Raw genomic sequence first — 19,342 nt, 5'->3', positions numbered from 1 at the left:
TGCCAAAGAACCAGACACTTAAGGGAGTTCAGTACCTGCATGCTTTTGAGAATCCCACCAGGCACCTATCTAGACCTTTAGGTGCCTAAATACTTTTTAAAATCTGTTTCTAAGTCACTTTTTTGAAAATAGCAGTCCGGCTCTGAAGTCACTTAGGTGCCTTTGAAAATTTTACCCTGGGACTGGAAATAACTTACATTTTAAGTGTTGCTTTTCACGTTCTTCAGCTTTGCTTTTCATTCTTACCTAGTCAAAGGACTTCATAAAAATCAAGTTTAGAGTTAGGCTGGAAAATAAAAGCAAATATGAAGTGGAGTCAAATTGGCTACTGCTTTTATTAAACAATGGAACCAAGTATTTGCTCACTATCTTCATTAGAAGTTAAATATGAATTTCTTTTCTTACAGAATGAAGCTTTGCTATTTGTTGCCAAAAGTGAAATCTACCCTGAAGGTCCCCACGGATAAACATTTACTTCAGCAGTTAGAGTTGTGTATAAGAAAACTTCTATGTCAGGAAAAAGATAAAGATGTCTTGACTATAGTAAAACGAGTAAGTATTTTTCTAATCAAGGAACATTTTATGTTGCAGCTGTCACTGCAAATTAAGACAACTGACGTCCTGGCTTCAGTCTTTGCTCTTGAGGCTGGGATAGGAGGTCAAGGACTCTGTTATCCTTTTTGTCAGTTTGAACAATTGGAATCAAAGAAAATGTCAGATTGAAAGATATTATATTCTGCTGAATTTAAGACAAAGAGATATTTTCTTGTTTTCTTAAAATACAGTTAACTGCTTGACACTGTGAGTCAGGCTTTCTTGTTTAGTGATTGTCTCAGCCTGCTCCAAGGGTAGCAGTATGAATACAGGTATGGGAAAAAACGTTCACATTGGTAAAAATGAGCAAGAATCCTTGAGATATAAATGTTTTGCTGTTGTTTCTATTCTTTAGTGACAAGATGCATTTTCTTAGTGCTAGATTGTACTTATTCCCAACACAGCCATTCAGGAAAGAGATAGGAAGTAAAAATGCCCTCTTCTCCCAGTGCAGCCAGTTTAGGACTACCTGGATTGCAGTATTTATGGATGCGTGCCAGCTGTTTCCCTCTAAGAGTGTGTGGGCAGGGGATAGATTAAATATAGCTTTGCTTTCTCATATAGGTCATCCAGCAGAATGAGTATACTACATCCCATAAAAGGCTGGGGGTCATCACAAATTACTTTACCTCTCCCCCACTCCTAGTTTAACAGGGGAGCCCCAAGAGGTATTGACAGTGTCTGCATTACTCTTGTGCTCTTTAGCACAGCACAGCTAACTTTAGATCATACATAAATGGCACAATTTAGCCCTTCCTTTGTGAATCAGAGTGGGATTTGGTGAAAAAACAGACCTCTAGGAGTATTTTCTGATTGCAGCATTAACTTCTCAGCATATGAGTTGTTATATAAGCTCATGGAGGATGGGTCCATCAACTGTGGGTCCATCAACTTGGCTATTAGCCAAGATGGTTAGGCACACAAATCCATGCTCTGGGTTTCCCTAAACATGTAACTTCCAGAAGCTGGGACTGAACAACAGGGGATGGATCACTCAATAGTTGCCTCGTTCTGTTCATTCCCTCTGAAGTGTCTGTCACCGGCCACTGTCAGAAAACAGGATACAGGATATAGACCATTGATCTGACCCAGTATGATAATTATTATGTTCTCAACAATACAATAATGTTTCTTCAGTTTTAAAAAAATTCTTACAAATGGAACCCCTATTAAGGTATGTTAGCAACAAGAAGAAGGTTAGGGAAAATGTGGGACCCTTACTGAATGGGGGAGGCAACCTAGTGACAGATGATGTGGAAAAAGCTGAAGTACTCAATGCTTTTTTTGCCTCGGTCTTCACAGACAAGGTCAGCTCCCAGACTTCTGCTCTGGGCAGCTCAGTATGGGGAGGAGGTCCGCAGCCCTTAGTGGTGAAAGAACAGGTTAAGGACTAATTAGAAAAGCTGGACATACACAAGTCCATGGGTCCGGATCTAATGCATCTGAGGGTGCTGAGGGAGTTGGCTGATGTGATTGCAGAGCCATTGAAAATTATACCTGAAAACTCATGACGATTGGGGGAGGTCCTGGATGTTTGGAAAAAGGAAAATATAGTGCCCATCTTTAAAAAGGGGAAAAAGGAGAATCCAGGGAACTACAGTCTCACCTCAGTCCCTGGAAAAATCATGGAGCAGGTTCTCAAGGAATCCATTTTGAAGCACTTGGAGGAGAGGATGGTGATCAGGAACAGTCAGCATGGATTCACCAAGGGCAAGTCATGCCTAACCAACCTGATTGCCTTCTCTGATGAGATAACTGGCTCTGTGGATATGGGGAAAGCAGTGGACGTGATATACTTTGACTTTAGCAAAGCTTTTGATACAGTCTCCCACAGTATTCTTGCCAGCAAGTTTAAGAAGTAGGGATTGGATGAATTGACTATAAGGTGGATAGACAGCTGGCTAAATCGTTGAGTAGTGATCAATGGCTCGATATCTAGCTGGCAGCAAGTATCAAGCAGATTGCCCCAGGGGTCAGTCCTGGGGCTGGTTTTGTTCAACACCTTTTATTAATGATCTGGATGGTGGGATAATTGCACCCTCAGCAAGTTCACAGATGACACTAAACTGTGGGGAGAGGTAGATATGCTGGACAGTAGGGATAAGTCCAGAGGGACCTAGACCAATTGTAGGATTGGGCCAAAAGAAATCTGATGAGGTTCAACAAGGACAAGTGCAGGGTCCTGCACTTAGGATGGAAGAATCTCATGCACTGCTACAGGCTGGGGACCGACTGGCTAAGTGGCAGTTCTGGGGATTACAGTGGACAAGAAGCAGGATATGAGTCAATAGTGTGCCCTTGTTGCCAAGAAGGCTAACGACATATTGGGCTGCATTAGTAGGAGCATTGCCAGCAGATCAAGGGAAGTGATTATTCCCCTCTATTCGGCACTGGTGAGGCCACATCTGGAGTATTGCTTTCAGTTTTGGTCTCCCACTACAGAAAGGAGTTTACCAATTGGAGAGAGTCCAGCAGAGGGCAATGAAAATGATTAGGGGGCTGGGGCACATGACTTGTGAGGAGAGACTGTGGGAAGTGGATTTATTTAATCTGCAGAAGAGAAGAGTGAGGGGGGATTTGATAGCAGCCTTCAACTACCTGAAGGGGGGTTCCAGAGAGGATGGAACTAGGCTGTTCTCAGTGGTGCAGATGACAGAACAAGGAGTAATGGTTTCAAGTTGCAGTGTGGGAGGTCTAGGTTGGATATTAGGAAAAATTATTTCACTAGGAGGGTGGTGAAGCACTGGAATGGGTTACCTAGGGAGGTGGTGGAATTTCCGGTTTTTAAGGCCAGGCATGACAAAGCCCTGGCTGTGATGATTGAGTTGGTGTAGGTCCTGCTTTGATCAGGGGGTTGGACTAGATGAGGTCTCTTCCAACCCTAATCTTCTATGATTCTATGAAGGTGTTGAATGTCAGTATTTTAAGCTTTCCTACCATGACACATTTCCCTTTTAGCTAAAACTTAGCATGTTCTTGGAGTTATTGGACAGCTTAGGGTAAAAATATTATTTTAACTTCTTTTTTTATAGACGGTGTTAGAACTGGACAGAATGGAAATCTCTGTGGATGCTGTAAGTTCCTTCCAACTTTTACACTTGCGAGTGAGAGTTTAAAATGTATGGCATGATATATGATTATTTCTATGACTGTTTTGTTTTATTTTAAACTTTAATCAGTTTCAGAAAAGGTTTTATGAAAATGATTTGTTGGATCAAGAGAAAGAAAGAGAAGAACAGCTCCTGTTGGAAATGGTATGTTTTTTAATATAATATGCCAGCCATAGTTTCCTAGCTTAAAGCTAAATATTAATGTATGCTGTTGGGAAGGTGATTCCAGGGTATGGGTGTGGTGAAGTGTGTATTATGGAGGTAATCTGGGGTCTACGTAATTTCCTTTTCCATTGTAAAGTAGGGTTAAGTCCCTAAAAACAACATAAACCTCCCTCTAATTATTACCTATATTACACAATGTCAGTTAGGAGACTGAATTTTTGAAAAATTTCACACTTGAAAGCCCTGTAGCTTAAAAAATTTTAAGCACTTTAACAACACTCCTTGATGAAATTTTCCAAGAGATCCTCATGTTTTGGCAGACTTTTGTAATGTAATGATCTAAATACTTCAAAATTCGCACTCAGCTTCAGTATGCAAAAAAGCTAATGTCATAACTTTTCTTGTGTGCCAAGAAAGCCAAAGGAGGCTGTGTATCTGCTGTAAGCTTCCTTAATAAGAAAGAAGGGGTTGGAGCCAGTGACAGCTGCAGCCCAGCAGTGGGGAGGCTCAGTGTGGGTTGCATGGAGCACAAGGGGCTGGTAGGCACTCAGGAGTCGCTCAGTGTTGGAAAAGAAGGCAGATAAATGCTATTGCTTCCCTGCTGCTCTGGCTTATGAATCTGCTGTGGTTCACTGGAGCTGTAAGCCTGGCAGAACTCTGCAGCTGGCACTCCCCTGGGTAGAATACCATATCCCTGGATGCTCACACTCCAGCCAGTCAGCTCTCTGTATGCCTACACTGCAATGAGGATATGTCTATACAGCAAATAAAAACCCACAGCTGGCCCGTGGGGCTCAGGCTGCAGGGCTGTGTCACTTCAGTGTAGATGTTTGGACTCAAGCTGCAGCACAGGCTCTTGGATCCTCCCACCTCACAGAGTCATAGTCCCCTGGCTCCAGCCCGAGCACGGAAGCCTACACTGCAATTTCAACAGCCCTTTAACCTGAGCCTCGCAAGCCTGAGTTAGATGGCTTGGGTAAGCTGTGGGTTTTTAATTGCAATGTAGGCAGGTACCAGTTGCTCCCTGACCTGTCTGGCGTGTAAGAGCTGAGGGCCTGATAGGTTTTGGAGGAGGATTGCCTGCTTTAGCACACCACCTCTTGTTCACAGTGGCAGGACTCCTCTCAAACGAGCCATCACAGGTTCAACACTGACCTGGAAATACTACCTTGTCCTTCCAACACTGCTGCAGAGCCCTCATACCTGACCCTCTTTGTTCTCTGCAGACACCACTGAGCCTCTTGTGCTGGGCACTGGCATCCCCAGCTCAGGCTCCACTCACCAACACCTTAGGCAGCCTCTCTGGCCTGCTCAACTTCCTCTGCTGATCTCAAGCTCCAGCCAGATCTAGGTAGCAAGGCTGTCTTGTGAGCTCAGTCAAGGGGTGAGATTGGATCAGTGCCTGGGCAGGAATGCCTAAGGGGCTTATCCAACTAATTTCCGAGCTGACTTCCCACCCCTGCTTTGCAGTTCTATACTCAGTTCAGTTCTGCTGCCCACCTCTACCCAGATTTCTCACATTTGTAACAGGGAAGTAGGAGCTGGCTTGGGCTTGGGTGCTTGTGGACTGGGACTAATTCAGATTCCCCGAGCTCCCTTGTCATGTTTCCCCTTTATATCATGCTCACGTTAGCTTGGCCTTGGCCTGGTGGGGCTAAGCTGCATGCTCCTGACTGCACCTACAGAGCCCCAAACCCTCAACTGCCACAACCCCACACTTGTATGTCCTCACCCTGATGCACCTCTCCCCACTGAGACTCCCATGCCTCCTGGTTGTCCCCTGCCAGAGTCCAGCAGTGTCTTACCTGAAACACACCTTGGCAGTCCCATATTACTACCCCAGGCATATCCTGGCACCTCCAACTGGCCCCAAGCCCGAGCCTCACACTCCCCTCAAAGGTATTTCATGTATCCAATTGCTCAAGCTTAAATCCAGCCTCAGAACACTTTAGTTAGAAGTAACACATTCGACAATAGTTTAGTAAAAATATGAGATGGTGGTGAAATGTCTCAGTCTCACTGAGGCTGGAGTTAAGTTGTGTGTTCTAGCATGGTTTTGAGGAACTTGATGTGTTCGGTGTGCGGTTGCATGCGGAATCTGAGTACATCTGGTCAGTATGAACTAATCTGGTTGTTAATGGTGCATAAATTGGTGAGTTCCTTGATTTCAATTATTTAGTTAATTGGAACTACACTTGAACAATCTTGACCATGATTTAATGAAGTTTTTTTGTGTGGACAGTAACTAGAACTCTAAATCAAAGAAAAAAATAGACCTTTCTAGGTTCAGTTGATGTGTGTATTATGAGATGTAGTACAGGAAAGCAAAGCTAATGTTACATAGCTTGGAGGGGGAAGGATCATGCTTACTCTGTTTGGAAAGCACCAAGCACACTGAAGAAGTTAATAGAAATAATTTGACTGAAATGATATTTCATGCATATATCTATAATTTTGTGTACTATCTGTTATAAAACTAGCTAATAGTACAGATGTGAAAATGGGTTTACTAAAATATGAGAAATTATTATATTTGGTTCAAATACCTTGCTTTTAATAGAGGTTTATTAACTCCAGTAAATACTGTAGATGCTAATTTTAGAGAAAGCATAAAGCTTGAAAAAATACATTCGTTATATCAGTTTGGATTTAAATATTGTCCATCTATGTTGATATTGTATCTTTATGCTGTTCATTAGCCAGACCTTTAAATTTCATATGTAGTCTAGAATCATAGTAGCCACATTGCACAATAGATATAGCATTTCCATTTTAAACGCCCAATTTCTGTGTTACAGCTTCTCCTCTTTCTGGCTAAGATTTCTCTTGTTTGATCTCAGCCTATAAGCATCTTTTTGAAATAGTTTAATAAAAATCAAGACGCATTTGAGTTGTAAGAATCTGAATAAATGGTAATTTTCATCTGTTAAGAAATTTTTCAGAGCCCTTCCTCTGCTTGGTTAATTCAAAAGCAGGTATGCTTTAAAGCTTCGCACTTAGCTTGTTCAAAGTCGTGTATGAGGAATTATATTGTTTTGTTTGGTTTGATTTGGTTTCAAGAAATGTGTTTTTAAAAGAAAACAATACCTTGTAAAAAAATAACATAATAAGCATCAATTAATTACCATTTTTCATGGAGGGGAACATTAAGACCAAATTTCCTAAGTCAACTTTACATTGTGTTACCCTACTCTTTTGTTATGATCTCTACTATAGTAAAACCACACTAGATCATTCAGAGTTTTTGCTGGGTTCCAGCCGATATTCATTAGTGAACACACAACAGTGTTATTGATAGAGGGGGACTATGTTCAAATAATCGAGAGAAGAAATTAATTTGTAGGTTGGTGGGTTGGGAGCATGCTCATTTACAGGAGGCCTTCAACCTGTGTGGAGTGTAAATTCTCATTCTTATGAAATTGTTTCCATAATAGGAACAATTAGAAAAAGAGAAGCAGCAGAATGAGGGAAGGTCTACCAATATCAGTGATAAAATATTTGAAAAGAAGCGTAAGTTTTTTGTTTTTGTGGGTTCTTGTTTTTATTTTAGGGGGGTGATTCTTGGTAAATGAAGTTAATATAGTATTGTTTTAGGAAACATGATGGTGGGTGTTTAACTTAGTAAAGAACTCTTGTTGTTTTATGATTTTTTTTTCTTTAAAAAGGGTAATTTAGAAAAAAATAGTTTTGGTGTGTTACATTGCTTTCATTAATAAAATACATGTCCAATACAATGTTTTCTGCTAAGAAGGTAGTAGTATAATTGTCTGTCTGTCTCTTATTTCTAGGGTACCACTATCATACTATTATAGTATTATTACTGTTTTCCCCAGTATCATACCAGAGATGTATATAATATTTTATATCTTTATGTAAAGTAAGGCTATTTATCAGAGTGCAGTATTTACAATAAACTTTGTTTTAGGTAGAGACAGTAAAACAACATCAACTTTGTCAAAAAGTATATCTCTTTCTGTTTCTGGAAGCTCTTCAAATGCATCAACAAGTAAGAAACAACTCTTTAAAATTTTTATAGGATACTTGTATCTCTCCTGTGTAAGTTTGAAAACAAACAAAGATACCATTGACTCCCCTGGGGCCAGGCTTTCACCTGTTGTGCACATAAGAAAGCATTGCAGTTAGAGAACACATGGTCTTTTTACACTTAAATATTTTCTTGATTGTTGTTTGGTAGTTTATGAGGGGTGATATAAATGAGATTTATTGCTGTATTATCTTCCAGCTCCTTTAATTAGCTTAGACTAAGAAAAAAGTAAGGTAAATAGACATTCTTACTACTGATAAAAGACAAACTGCAATAATTTCTGCACTTTAAATGTATTTGCTGCTTATTTGTTTCAGGCAAAGAAGGGAAGAAATCTAAGTTGGTTCGAAGCCATTCTTTCAGTACGCAAGCACTGCATCCAAAATATGGCAACATAGACAAGTGTTCTAAGTATGTTTTCTTCGAATAGATTCCACTCCTAAGGTCAAATTCTGGCTACTCTTTATAGAAATATATATATATTCTCCAAAACATGGAGAATATACACCCCAAAATGTACGCCTGAATTCTAAGGTGTAACACCCCAAGCCATCTTATAGTTGTGCAAGCAGGACATAACCTGTCCCATCTCAGAACTCTGAATAACCTGTGGGGTATATTATCCATTATCACCTAATACTGGTTTGTACCTATTGCATACCTGCTTTTGGCCACTTTTCCTATGTTGTGCTCTCATTTGCAAACACTTCAGAATATATTTTCCATCTGGCTATTTCCATCCAGGACAATGAATACTCTTTTTGCAGCAATTGCTATCCATTTTATGCAGACACCCTTACTCCTTTTATTGTGCCATACGCTTACATGGACAACATGCCAGACTTCTGTGCAGATGTAGTAAATGGTTAAGGCACTAGGTCAGCAGTATTCTTTAGTGCATGCCTAACTTTAAGCACGAGTCAGTAGAACTGCTCATGTGCTTAATGTTAGGTGCATGCCTAACAGTGGTGCAAGTACAGTAGTACAGTCTGGTACACCGTACCAGTAAGATATTTATAGCTGGTGTGGCATACTGGAAACATACGGGAGTAGCCCGCCCCAGCCCTTCTATGTAGCTGTGTCTCCTGAGTCCTCCTGCCTGGGATCTGTATAGCAGCCCCACCGGAGGACAGGGCTGGCCACGCCAGAGAAACTGCTGGTGTAGGGTCGCTGCTGCAGTTCCCGGGAGAGCACTGAGTTGCAGGGCTATCCCGGGAACCGCAGCGGTGAAAGGAGTAGAGCATGGGGCCACTGCGCGGCCCTGCACTGGCAGCTCCTCTGGCACATCTGTACCATCCCCAGCCCCACCCGCACCCCCCCAGCCCTGTCCTCTGGCAGAGCTGCTGCACAGACCCCAGGCAGAAGGACTCCAGAGACATAGCTGCGTGGAAGGGCTGGGGGTGGGGTCCAGGATGATACAGCAGCTGTGGTGGAGGAGCTGTCAGCATGGGGCCACCAGGAGGCCCCATGTTCTTCTGCTCCTTTCACTGCTGCAGTTCCGGCGAGCCCTGATCTCCCAGGAACCACAACGGTGAAAGGAACAGAATGTGGGGCTGCTGGGCAGCCCCATGCTGGCAGCTCCTTCAGCGCAGCTGTACCACCCCCAGCCCGGCCCCCAGCCCTTCCATGCAGCTGCATCTCCTGAGTCCTCCTGCCTGGGATCTGTACAGAAGAAGTCTCCAGTGCAGCAGGAGGAGGACAGAGCCCCCATCCCCAGGCAAACGTGGGATGAATGTGGATCATGGGAAGGGGACTGGGAGAGCACAGGGGCCCAGGGCTGGGGGTGGGGAGGAATTATGTAGGGGGGCACGTGAGGAGGTCACATGCCCCCCCCTTTGTGTCCCTCCCATAAGTGCAGCATACTGTCAAGAAATGATTTCTACTTGCACCACTTGTTAAATAATGGTCTAAATCAGTGGTTTCTTATAATTGGGAAGGGTGTGAATTTTTTGTATTTGGGTGAAAAAATATAATTTTAATACAAATCTGGACTTATAAATGGCAAACATTTGAAGACCCAGAAACACTGCTTGTGACTTACTTAGTTTAATGTGCAATAGGTAATTTATCACCTAATTATTTTTCTAGTAAAAGTTCTGCAACAGGATATACTTCTTCTATACCAGGAGTGGGAAAGGGTTCTATGCTACCATTTAGTGGTAAGTGTTGTTGTTGTTATATGTATCAAAGTAGCTCCTAGAGGCCCTGGAGAAGATCAGGGCTCCATTGTACTAGATACTGTACCAACACCTACTAAAAGACAGACTCTCTGCTTTAAAACAATAGGATTATAATTGACAAAAGGAAAAGAGCAAGAGAGGAACACTAATAGCAACACCTGGTTACGTAAACTAGCCATCTGATAACTATCAAGTTGCAAATGAAAAAAAAATAAAATTCGATAATCCCTACTGGCCACTATCATTATCAGTTTGGTGTTCTGTTGTAGTCCCAAATGAGACTTGGGAAGAATTTGAACTAATATCGCATAGGATCTTTACAAATTAATTCTGGAAGGGTGTTCCAGGCATAAAGGGCAGCACAAGATAAAGCGCAAAGTGACTGGTTAGAAAAGTAGACAAGCCAGTGATGGAGAGCTCCATAGTTGGTAGACTAGGGAAAGCAAGAAATGATGGTTAACAAGGTTAATCCCAGGAAAGATTAGTTTTCTATTATTTGAAATCTCTCTTTTTTATTTTAGATTGCATATTTTAATTTGTTTATTTTCCAGATATGGAATGATCTTTAAAGATCATTACTACATTAAGCCTAAATTTCTCTCTGGCTATGAACAAGTGGACAAGCATTAATTTGAGTCAGATTGTGGTCAAACCAAAGATTTTTTAAAATAGTAGTTACAGATATTTCCAATGGCAAATGTTTATACAGTACAAAATCTATACAAATAAAAAATGGTTCACCTAAACGTAGTTAACATTAGACTGTTTAAAAATGTCGATGGCACATAACATTTGAGACATCTATATACTAAACCTGCTTCACTTTACTCTCTGAATATAGGTTTGCAGAACTCTTGTAGAAGGAATTCCAGAATTGCCAATCCCAAGCATTCAAAAATCATGAGTCAGACCATTAAAAAACAAATGTAGAGTTCTTTTTATTTGTCTCTGGTGTTGGAAACTTTAGGTTAATGTTGTCAAGCTTTTCTCTGCAGCCACATCGGCTCTAAACTTCATTTTTTTAATTCAAATATGAGATTCTCAAGTAATGAACGATTCCAGCTGTTGGGTGCTTTTTAAAAAATCCAAATGGTGACACTTGAGATAAAATCCTCAGAGTTGGCAGCACTGGAATTCTGTCTAGGTAGAATTGCCTGTTGCAAATGTTCTGTCAGATATAGCTAGGCCTGCTCCAATACCCCTTCCTAGTCAAACAGGCAGAAAGCTAACTGATTTCCCTCTGATAGTCATTTTAATTGGACAATTTAAAAATACCAAATAAAGCTGGTTCATATTGATTTGATTTGATCACCTTGTTCCTCAGAAAGCACCTGTGTTGCCCAGGTTTCAGAGTAGCAGTTGCCCATTTTCACTGAGGACCTTTGAAATTTAATTAGAAGTAATAAATTCTGACATTTCCTCCCTGCCTGTAGAGGTGCTTGACTCATTTATTAACCATTTTCAAATATGCTGGTCTCCGGTGTTCCCAGGTTCTGATTCCACTTGAGGATTTTTTGCATGCAAAGGGAATGAGAGAATGTGTTGCTTTTTCGAGGTTGGACTAAACAAAGACAGTGATCTTGCACTGCTACTCTATATCCTGAACATGGTCTAAACAAGAGGATTTCATTCTCCAAAACCATTAATGTTGTACTTCTTGAATTTTTAATTCTTTTTTATATAAGTTTGTTGATTAGTAATTTGCAAGCATTTAGAGGTGGAATCCTATGGATTAACCAGAAGAAAAGACAGCCTAGCACTCAGTAGATAGAGAAATATGTTCATATTTATGCACTGACCAATTCTTAATATACTTTTTTTTTCATTTTTAGTTGCTTTTCTGTTACACATTTTTCCAAAAAAAAAATTTTTTTTAAGTAGTAGACACTTAAACATGAATTTGGTCATCCCTGACTGGTGTTTTTAAAAGTAGAAATTAGTCCTCTAGATGGCATAAATTGTGCTTGCAATTATTTGCATTCACAAATTTTGTATGTAGAAAGGGAGACCCAGTTTTAAAAAGCTGCCTATAAGACATATATAATATCTGAGACATTTCATATATTAAAATTGATTCATTTTCTGTAGACTTCTCAAAAAGTCTATAAATTATCAGCTATTTTTCAGTACTTCACCACACAATTATTTTTTTAGTAAAAATCTTTAAATTAGCCAAGTTTTTTTTGTAGACAGGACAATTTTATGTTGTTCACCTGTTCAACCTACTGATAGATGTGTTGTCAATGTGTTTCATTCAATTTAATTCCCTGTATAATTGTCTACTGCTTTCTTTCAGATGATTCATTCCGGACTCGTTCCACCAATATTAGTGGGAATGCTGTCTTTTCTTCCACTGCCTCCATAGCAACTTCCTCCCGTAATACAGCTAACTCAGTTGACCAAAAGAACAATGGGACTAAAGACAGTCATTCACGAAAGATGAGCTTGTAAGTGATTGATTTTAGTTATAAGCACCTTAAGGGAGCTATTTACAAATGGAACTCAGCCTGTAAAATTGCAGGGTTTATTTTTGTGTGTGTCCATATCTGTTGCATGCAATTTTCCATTCCCAGATTTGGGGTTCTCAAAAACATTTTTAGGACTATATTTTTCCCCTTTGAACAAGTCTTTTCATACTGTTCCTTAAATGTGTCTTTCCAATGTGTCTGTCTGTTTTTGAGAGTAATGTGTTGATCAGTATTCCCTTGCATATGATTGGTTCAACCAATCACATACTCTGATACTTCGGCTATGTGTAAATATGTGTTGCTAGTTCAGAGGCAGGGCCGGCTCCAGGCACCAGTTTATCAAGCAGATGCTTGGGGCAGCCACTCCGGAGTGGGGCAGCACTTTCAAGGATTCGGCGGCAATTCGGCGGAGGGTCCCTCACTCCTGCTCGGAGCGAAGGACCTCCCGCTGAATTGCCGCAGATCGCAATCGCGGCTTTTTTTTTTTTTGGCTGCTTGGGGCGGCAAAACCCCTAGAGCCGGCCCTGTTCAGAGGTCTTCATTCTAGTTTACAAATACAAAATTACTTATCTAGTCATTTTGTTACCTGAAATTATAATGATCTTCTTAATTGGAAGTGGTATTATATGATTCATACCTTTTGTGTATGCATACAAAAAAACCCTTTCATTGCGAAGCAGTTTTTGGATTGCTATATTTGACATATTTCTACAAATTCACAGAAATGAAAGAAAAGAGAGGCCAGCTAATAGTATATACCCTCTACTCTTCCATCCACAAGAACACACACTATCATTACCACAATTAGCATGCACCAAAAACTGTCATTTATTCTGCCTCCTCTTCCAGCACAATCAACTGCTACACCAAACTTCTACAATTACTAGCTGTTAAGTTAAGCTTCTTAAATATGCTCTGTGTGTAGCAACCCACCCTATCAGCTTCACAGTGAAGTGTTTTGTTTATTATAGGTGGAGCTAGCAGAAACACCTATTATTAAGGTTTTCTGACACTTTTTGCATTATAAAACTCTGATTTCAGTTTCTTACAACTTTGCTAGGCTAACTGTTTGGCTTGAAATTTTCCATGCTAGCTGTGTGCCTCAGGCTGATTTTAATTTCAGCCAAAATAGTTCAGCTGTTTCAGAGAAAGAGATTAGAGGAAGATATATTGTTTTGTCCATGTTAAAAAATTCTGGCCACCTTTTACTTTGACACTCTAATGCTCCTATGCATTGGAGCAGAGGCTTGACGCTGGACAAGGGGCATGCTCTTTGTGTCAGAGATGTGCCTTTTAACTTGCCTGTGAAAATCTGCTCAAATTTGGCCAAGTTACAAGTCTTTGAAAAAATTACAGTTTGCACAAGCAACTAGATGTCCCAGTGATTCCATCCACATTTGGCATTCTCTAGCCCAAGACTGAGCAGAACTTTTCCTTGCAGTTTCAGTTCTGGGGTGCTATGGGCCATGATAGGTCTGGGTATGGTCACCTGAACTAAGAGCAAGTCTGCTGATGGGTATCAGCATGATGCCACATGATGAAATTTCTGTTTTTTCAGGTGTTTTTTTTTTTTAAACCTAGAGAATTACAGAAACAAAACTATGTTCAAAACATTATTCAGGTTGCAGGTGAAGGACTGAAACGATTAGGAAGTGACAGAATCAAGGTTGCCTGTCCCTGGGAGTAAGTCAGGTTTGTGCAGTGAAGGAGGCTGTTTATAGGACCCTAAGCTCATTTGTTGCACAAGCTGGAAGGTTTTATAAATAAGGCAGGGGACTGCAGGAAGAGAAGGGAGTGGGTCTCACAGTTAAGGCAGTTGAATGCTGCCCTGGAAAACTGTATTCTATCCCTGCCTCTGCCACAGAGTTCCTGTGTGATGCTAGGCATGTCTCTTCAACCACACTTTTCACAGATAGACACTAATTACCTGTTCCTCATTTTCTGGGTGCCTGACTTGAGACTATTGGTATGTCTACACTGTAATTAATAACCCATGGCTTGCCTGTGCCAGCTGACTTAGGCTCGCGGGGCTCTAGCTGCAGGGCTGTTTAATTGCAGTGTAGACATCTGGGCTCAGGCTGATGCCTGGGCTCTAGGACCCTGCAAGATGGAAAGGTCCTAGAGCTCAGGCCTGAGCCATAATGTTTATGCTGCACTTAAACAGCCCCTCCCACAAGCCCGAGTCAGCTAGCACAGGCCAGCTGTGGGTGTCTTATTGCAGTGTAGACATACCCTTTGGGGTCTGATTTGAAGAAGTGCTGTGTACTCACTGCTGCATCTGAAATCAATGCTTTGAACATAGAAAGTGCTATGTAATGGTAAGTGCTCTGAAAAAATCAGATCCTAGATGTCTCAACTTGGGCATCCAAAATTAGTGGATACTTTTTACCTTAATCTCTCTGCGCCCCATCTGTAAAATGAGGAAAACAATACTCTCTCCTCTCAGAGAGGTTGTGAAGATAAATTAATGTTTGAGAAGCATTCAGATATTATAATGAAGAGTGCCATAGCAAATCTCATGAGGAAATTAATAGTTCAGTCTTCAGAGCAGGGTTTGAATAGTGTGCAGTAATGAAGGCATGAGGTCACACATTGAACAAGTATAAAATAAAATATTGAATAGCTTCTCCTTAAGTGAGCACCATCCATCCTGTGCACTGAATGAGGCAGGGGAACTATGGAAATAATAGTATATGATCAAGTAATCAGACTCTCTCAATACATATACACAAGGGTATCCAACTTTTGAGGCAACTCTCTGAGGCAAATGAATAGAAGTTCACTGGTAGCATGACCAAAAATGTGAGTGAATCATTTTTATGATTTGTAAATGGAGCCACAATCGTCAAGGGTTTTTCTAATATCCACATGAGGTACTTGGGTGCAGAAATTTGCATTGGTATTTTTACATTAGCAAATGTATGTTTACAAACTTATGTTGGAGCTCAGGTCCCTCTTGGGCCCACATCAGAAATGAACGTAGAGAAAAATGATCCATCTCATTCTTCGAATAATTTACACATCTTAAATTAATCTAATTTAAATCCTTATCCAGTTCTCACAGTAGTTAGTAGAAAGACACTCATTAACTTTAGTGTGATTTGATTGGGCCCTTAGGTAGTTTTCAGGCAGTAGAAATTACATGAGTTGATTATTGTGCTGAAGATGCCTCCTCTTGTATCTATGATGTCTTAATCACAGAAGATATAAGGTTCTGAATTTAAGTATATTTTGGAGTGTGGAAGAATCCCAAAGAACATCAATTAAATGCTTCAGCCCACAAGAGACCTCTCAAGTCAATTTTCAGAGAAAAGCATGTGTAGATCTGATTGTTACTAGCGAATAGACAATATTAGATTATGAGTCATCCTAGAATAGATATTGACATGAATCATAAATGTTAGGAATGGTATAAGAATCCAATCGTATACTATTATGATTAGTTTTATAGTTTTCATATGTGTATTCCCTCATTTTTGAGGATTTTATAAATTTTCTTTTAGCATAAGCATTTTCCTTACTTTAATATAACATGGTAACGGCTTCAAATACAGGAAAGAAAGTAAATATCTGTCTGGGCTCTATAGATGATTCAATATAAATGTTGGCCTGACAGAAAGACAATTTAAGAAATCTGTTTTACTGTAGTACATGTGCATACAGATAATGAGAATTTTGCACTCACTTCAGTGGTTTAGAATCAGGCTCCTAAAGAGCAGGGGTGAAATCCTTGCCCATTGAAGTCAATAACAAAGCTCTCATTAATGTCAAGGGGGCCTGGACTTCACCAAAATCTCAGTAACCAGTTTTCAGGCCATAGATATTGGTGTATGAACCCATAATAATATTGGTTTGCATACATAACTTGATATAGTATCTATCACCCTTTCAGAGGAATAACACTGTTTAATGGGTTGAGCACAAGACTGGGAGTCAGAAGCTCCTGACTTCTGCCCCCTTTCTGCCACTGACTTTCTGTATGGCCTTGAGCAGGTTACATAACTTTCTAATCAATGTTATCCTACTCCCATTTAATGGCAGTATTGAAATCAATGGCAATCAGAGTTGGTTTGGGCCCTGTTTCCCCTCTTATAAAATGGGATAAATGAATACCTTGGTGTCTATATTAGAGTGTCCTAAATATATCTTTGATAGAGAGAAATGCATTTTGATATGATGGGGTACCAAGAATCAGTGTTTGCACAGAGCTCTGAAATTACGTGCTGCTCTTCCAAAGATCTCTGTGCTTTACATGTATTGATGAATTGAGCCTCACAACACTTCTATGCAGTTGGCAAGTAGTATTTTACAGATGGGTAAACAAAGGAAATGATAAGTTGTGACTTGCCTGATTCACATGTTGAAATCAGTGGCAGAACCAGAAATAAAACCCAGGAGACCTTTAACCACTAGCTATATCATTCCCTAGGTGTGTTACAAATTTTACCAACCTAACTTAAGCCTTCTGGAGCAGACTTGCTTAAAAAGTACTCCCCCACTATGAAATATATCCTAAATTATAAGCGAATTGACTTTTTTTTGTAAGGTGTGTTTCCAAGTAGCTCCTGCTTATCACATATGCTTCATATAATGGCACTTTAGTATGAAGATATTACTGAATGCTTGACTATATCAACAATAATTTTTACATATGTTTCTTCTTTTGTATAAAGAAAAAACAGAAAATCAAACTCTTAGATCATCTGACAGAAAAGGAAGCACACCAAAGACTGCTGGAGGCAAAGTGACTTTTGATGATAAAGGTTGGAGCTACAGCTGGGGAATCTGATGACCGGACAGGAGAGACTTAGTGCATCTTGCAATGTTAAAACCTATCTTTTAAGCAAATTCCTAAGTTGTAAAATAACTCCATATAAATAATGTAATGGTTGCAGAATTCCAATGTTGTAGTGAAGTGTTAATGAAATGTAACTTTAGCTATGTGCTTTAACTGCTGCAGCTAAAGAGATAGGGTTTTTGTTCTTCAATTATGCCTTTGTAGTTCAGATTCTTGGATTTAGGATGCAAGTGTCCTACTTAAATGTATTTATTTAGGGATTTAGCCGTTCCTAACATCCATTTGTTATGGAAGAAAAAAAGTAGCTGAAATTGTTCTGTATATGGGATTAACCAAGAAATTAATTTCACCTTTTAAGGACTCTTCAAACTCAATTTAAACTAAAATCCAGAAGTACCACTAAGAAGCCGTCTTGAAGCATAAACTGAAATAAGATTGTGCTGTGAATTGGGATGTGGTATCACTACAAGTACTAACTCAAGTTTATACAAATCCTTTACAAGTTTTCCAGAAATGTTAAGAGCAAATACCTCCAAACAATATCAGAATTATTTCTTTTGTTTCATAGGACAACTTTGTTGTATAAATACATGGTTTCATTTTTAGTATTTCAGATTGTATTTTCTCTTTACCTAATAATTTTAAAATGATGAATCTAGTTTTTAATTAACTGTTATTCCAAGCTATCATGCTTTAGCTTTGTCAACATTTGTTTGTATTAATGTTTCTATCAAAATTTGCCTGTGAAAAACATGCAGTTCTATTTAAAAAGTTCTATTTATGCCAATACTTGAGAGATATTGTATGAAGCTATTGTCAGCTTCTCTATTTCAAAATGCAATCAGCATAACTATATTGATATCAGAAAATATCTGTTTTTTAAATCTATTGGTGTATGATAAAGATGATCTAATTTGTGAATGCATGTGTGTGTGGTTAGTTTTTACCATGTGAAATAATGAATGATTAATTTACTCAAAATAAAACTTAGGATAATGCAGTACTTGCATGTTTCTGGGAAAAAGAGTTATTTTTTTGCAATGTTTATTTTATAATTGAAGAGAAATAAAAGCATTTAACGATAGAAGTTATTTATTTTAAATAACACTGAAGTCAGTTTTATTGCTCTACTGTGAAGATGTGCATTAGCAGCTTGCAATGTGTTGTCATGTAATGTTTAGATTTATTAGCTCCTCATAGTATATTTGAATTTTGGCGAGCCTAGTCACTTTTTTTTTAAATTACTGGCATTGTTTGGACTCTGTGGACATAAAGTATGGTGAGGAGTCAGCTGGAGTCCTGTGTCCAGTTGTGGGCACCAAACTTTAGGAAAGATGTGGACAAACTGGAGAGAGTCCAGAGGAGAGCAACAAAAACAATAAAAGGTTTAGAAAACCTGACCCATGAGGAAAGGTTAAAAAAGTGGACATATTTAGTCTTGAGAAAAGAAGACTGAGGGGGCACTGGATGTGAACTCAAATATGTTAAGGGCTGTTATAAAGAGAACTGTGATAATTGTTCTCCATGTCCATTGAAGTAGGACAGGAAGTAATGGCTTTAATCTGCAGCAAGGGAGATTTGGTTAGAGATTAGGAAAACTTTCTAACTATAAGGGTAGTTAGGCACCGGAATCAGTTTCCAAGTGAGGTTGTGGAATCCCCATCACTGGAGGTTTTAAGAACATGTTGGATAAACACATGTTAGGGATGGTCCAGATTTACTTGATTCTGCCCCAGTGTAGAGGGCTGGACTTGATGACTTGTTGAGGTCCGATCCAGCCCTACATTTCTTTGCTCTATGATTGGTTCAAGTCTGCAGTATTTGTTCTGATGCCTGAGTTAGGCTCTTGTAAATTACATATTCTTTTTGAAAAGTCTGTTCTGAGTTTTCCACTCTGATCAACATTTAATAGTGGTAACAACAACACAAACATCACGAAGCAATATCAGGAGATGGTTGAGCCATGATTATTATGTGGCTTT

General features: G+C 39.6%; 1 protein-coding gene across 4 annotated transcripts in view; it reads left to right on the top strand.

Annotated features, from left to right (window-relative positions):
- PPP4R4 (protein phosphatase 4 regulatory subunit 4) overlaps positions 1 to 18,363 on the top strand; it is a 108,616-nt gene extending 90,253 nt beyond the window's left edge. For all 4 annotated transcript variants that reach the window (XM_039537868.1, XM_039537871.1, XM_039537869.1 and 1 more), the window contains 9 exons: positions 408 to 552; positions 3,627 to 3,668; positions 3,774 to 3,848; positions 7,304 to 7,379; positions 7,795 to 7,875; positions 8,232 to 8,325; positions 10,003 to 10,073; positions 12,391 to 12,541; positions 17,236 to 18,363. In XM_039537868.1, coding sequence (XP_039393802.1) covers positions 408 to 552; positions 3,627 to 3,668; positions 3,774 to 3,848; positions 7,304 to 7,379; positions 7,795 to 7,875; positions 8,232 to 8,325; positions 10,003 to 10,073; positions 12,391 to 12,541; positions 17,236 to 17,260 — 760 coding nt within the window. In that variant the 3' untranslated portion in view covers positions 17,261 to 18,363. The remainder of the gene's footprint in view (positions 1 to 407; positions 553 to 3,626; positions 3,669 to 3,773; positions 3,849 to 7,303; positions 7,380 to 7,794; positions 7,876 to 8,231; positions 8,326 to 10,002; positions 10,074 to 12,390; positions 12,542 to 17,235) is intronic.
- The last annotated feature ends 979 nt before the right edge of the window (positions 18,364 to 19,342 follow it).

Source organism: Mauremys reevesii, linkage group 4, assembly GCF_016161935.1.
Source record: "Mauremys reevesii isolate NIE-2019 linkage group 4, ASM1616193v1, whole genome shotgun sequence".
NCBI lineage: Eukaryota > Metazoa > Chordata > Testudines > Geoemydidae > Mauremys > Mauremys reevesii.
This window is presented reverse-complemented; position numbering and strand designations above follow the sequence as displayed.